The sequence below is a fragment of the Myotis davidii genome, unplaced genomic scaffold (genome assembly GCF_000327345.1).
Source record: "Myotis davidii unplaced genomic scaffold, ASM32734v1 scaffold1949, whole genome shotgun sequence".
Classification (NCBI taxonomy): Eukaryota; Metazoa; Chordata; class Mammalia; order Chiroptera; family Vespertilionidae; genus Myotis; species Myotis davidii.
In genome coordinates this window covers 997221-1000586 of record NW_006300366.1, presented here as the reverse complement: position 1 = coordinate 1000586, position 3366 = coordinate 997221, and the positions used below count along the sequence as shown (strand labels likewise).

The 3366-nt window shown below is 53.5% G+C and overlaps 1 protein-coding gene across 1 annotated transcript in view; it reads left to right on the top strand.

The window, feature by feature from the left end:
* Window positions 1-2690, top strand: part of EFS (embryonal Fyn-associated substrate) — a 12501-nt gene extending 9811 nt beyond the window's left edge. The window contains exons 5-7 of the mRNA XM_006776798.2: window positions 1-62; window positions 434-523; window positions 1692-2690. The exon at window positions 1-62 is cut by the window's left edge and continues 32 nt beyond it. Of these exons, the coding sequence (XP_006776861.1) occupies window positions 1-62; window positions 434-523; window positions 1692-2126 (587 nt within the window). The 3' untranslated portion in view covers window positions 2127-2690. The remainder of the gene's footprint in view (window positions 63-433; window positions 524-1691) is intronic.
* Window positions 2691-3366: the final 676 nt, after the last annotated feature.

Here is a 3366-nt window from a genome sequence, read left to right as displayed (position 1 = left end):
GACACCACAATGAGTATGAGGGCATCCCGGTGGCCGAGGAGTACGACTACGTCCACCTGAAGGTGAGCTCACCTCCAGCCAGCCCCTCCCAAAGTGCCCCCTGGAGAACCACAGGGAGGAGGGAGGAGGCCTGGGGCCCACCTCCAGACCCTCTCTCTTCCCTCCTTCCCCTCTGCTGGCCCGGCACCCTCTGGCCTGGGACCCTAGTACTTGGCCACACCACTTGTACCAGTGCTAAGTTCCTCCCCTAAACCCATCCTAGGGCCCCTGAGCCCTCTGACTTGCCACCAGAGCTGTGTCAGACCTGGAATCCAGGACTGCAACCTCTGATGGCAGCAGAGACCTCCAGAAGGAAGGGGAAGTGGCGAGGGCCAAGGAGGCCACCCTGCCCTGTTCCTCCACCCCTGCACTGAGACCCTGACCCTTCCTGCAGGGTATGGATAAAGCTCAGGGATCTAGGCCCCTGGATGAAGCCTTCCCCGGGGATCCTGAAGTGCTGGAGAGGGGGCCACCGGAGCAGCAGGTAATCCTGTGGGGGGTGATGCTGGGGAAGGGGGGCAGGAACCTAGGAGGAGGAATGTTCTTAACCGAACCATCCAGGGAACTAGAATCGGATAGGGATCAAAGCTCATTGACTCCGAGCAGTTGGAGAAGACAAGTTAAAATTCAAGAGGAAGGAGCTGGAACTTAGGAAAGGATTTCAGGAATTCAGAAAGCGGGGAAAGAATGTTGGAGAGGAATCAGAAAACCAAGCAGTTGAGAGCAGCAGGTTTCTGGGCTGTGGGTCAGAGCTGGGCCAGGTGATTTCTGAGGCTCCTTCAGCTGAATTCCTGGGTTCCTAGGAGACCTGGCTCCTAATCCCGGCTCCACCATTAAGACGCCAGGGGCTCTGAAGTGGCTAATCTCTCTGGGCCTTAGGAAAGTGAGGTGGTCTCCTTAGTCTTAATCACAGTGGCTACCATTTATCAAGTATTTACCAAGTGCCAGACCCTGTACTAAGCACATCACGAGTCAACACTAATCATAGCCATAGCAAGTACTCATACGGGGCATACAGAGCGCAATGCTCTGTTCTGAGCCCTTTCTATATACTGTATGGAGTCATCTTCCCTGCAGCCTTAGGGGGCAGATACTAGACCTGCACTATCCAAAATGGTAGCTACTAGTCACATATGGTTATTGATTGCTTGAACTGTGGCTAGTCTGAATGGAAGTGTGTGTGATACAAAATGCACACCAGATTTTGCCGACTTAGTATGAAAAAAAATCTCAACAATTTATATATTGAGGCTATGTTGAAATTAACATTTTTGTATATTGGGAGTTTAAAAACAAAGTTTCTTTTTACTTTTCTTAATGTGGCTACTACAAATGTTAAAATTACATGTGTGTTCACATTATGTTTATTTTGGACAGTGCAGAACTAGATTCCCCAGTTTAGCAATAAGGAAATAAAGACGTTCAGAGACTTGTTTGAGGTTGTTTGAATCCAGATTTGTCTGGCGTCAACTCTGAGCACTTTCCTGCTTCTCGCTTTGAGCATCTAAATTTTCTGATGGCAGAGGTAAGAGCTAAAGGGATTGTACTAGGAAGAAAGGCAGGGCTGGGGGACAAAAAGAGGGGAGGAGAAAGGAAGAGAGAGCAGAAGCGACACTGAGAGCCATCCCACTGACCACTCCTCTTGCCCTTAGGAGGTCCTGTCCCCAGGGGAGCATCTGGTTCTGCCCGCCGGGGACCTACAGCTCCTGCACTTCTATGCAGGGCAGTGCCAGAACCACTACTCAGCATTGCAGGCAGCCGTGGCAGCCCTGATGTCCAGCAGCAGGGCCCACCAGCCCCCACGCCTCTTCGTGCCCCGTGGCAAGCAGGTGGTGGTGGCTGCTCACCGCCTGGTGTTTGTTGGGGACACGCTGGGCCGGCTGGCGACCTCCGCCCCTCTCCGAGCACAGGTTGGGGCTGCAGGTACAGCGCTGGGGCAGGCGTTGCAAGCTACGGTGCTCGCTGTCAAGGGGGCCGCTCTGGGCTACCCATCTGGCTCTGCAGCCCAAGAGATGGCACAGTGTGTGACACAGCTGGCGGGGCAGGCCCTGCAATTCACCAACCTTCTCACCAGCCTGGCCCCCTGAGGGCCCCAGCCCTGCTCTGCCCCTCCCCTGCCTGCCAGAGCTCCCTCCAGTCCTTGGGCAGCTCGAGGGCTCTGCTTTAGGGACTAGGAGAAGTGGCAGTCCTTCCCCCTTCCTGTCCCTTCCAGTCATCTCAATCTCTCAGAGGCGTCTCTTCCCTCCATCCGCAGCTTTTTGTATGAGCCATTTTGTATAAATTATTTTTATTTAATATTATTCCCTGCTTTGTCAGGAGCAGGTGCCAGGCCCTCTGGGGCAGGGGGGACTGGACTCTTCCTCCTCCATCAGCCTGGGGTGGAGGTACTGGCAGTCCTTCACGGCACTGCCGCCCACCTCTGCAAGCTTGGCCTCACGGAGAATCAGGTGACTGAAACCTAGGCCACCTTTCTTGTCCTGTTTCTTGGCTGTAGAGCATCTGTGCCTCACTGTTAGTTGAGAATAAGAGCAATACATTGATTGCCGGAATGTGAAGGTCTGGGAGAAGCCAGGGGCCTCCTCCCCACAGGAAGCTGGAGAGAGCTGGCCTCAGGCACTGGGTGTGCATCTCAATAAACCCTGCTGTCTGGCTCCCTGACTGTTTCTTGGGACCCTGGGGGCAGTGGCAGGAAGCGGGGGAGGGGGGCATGGGTCTGGTGCCCCTGAGCCCAACCTATGGGGTACACACTATGGACAGGATGCCTTTAAGGGCTTGGGGAAAATTAACAACTGTTCATTCAGCAGGTTCTCAGCTCCCGTGACGTGCGGTAGTTCTGAAGGTACATTGTGGGGATGGAATGGACACAAACAAATCAGTTTAGAAAAAGTAAATTTTTTAAAAATTTGCCACAGATTTGACAGTTGCTGGTAATGGAAATGAACAGGGTGATGTGAAGAACTAACTAGATGAGAGGAGAGGCCATGGGAAGACTTTAGGATGGTTGGGAGGGGATATTGGAACTGAGACGCCAAGGCTATGAGGACGCAGAAGAATTTGACAACTAGCATTCCAGGAAGACAGACACTGATGGCTGATGGGAGGCCTCTCCAGACCTCACTGTCAAAAATGATGCTATCTGAGAGGTGCACATGTGGAGAGGCTGGCCACACGGAGCCTTTGAAAGTGCTGTGCTGAAGGGTCACCCCAGCTCTCACCTTTGTACCATAGGGTGGCTCTGGTCAGCTGGAGAGTGCTGCTGGCCAGCCTGGGGGCCTGTCCCTTGAGTTAACCCAAGAAGGTCAGTCCCTTAAAGTGTTCTTCCCAGGC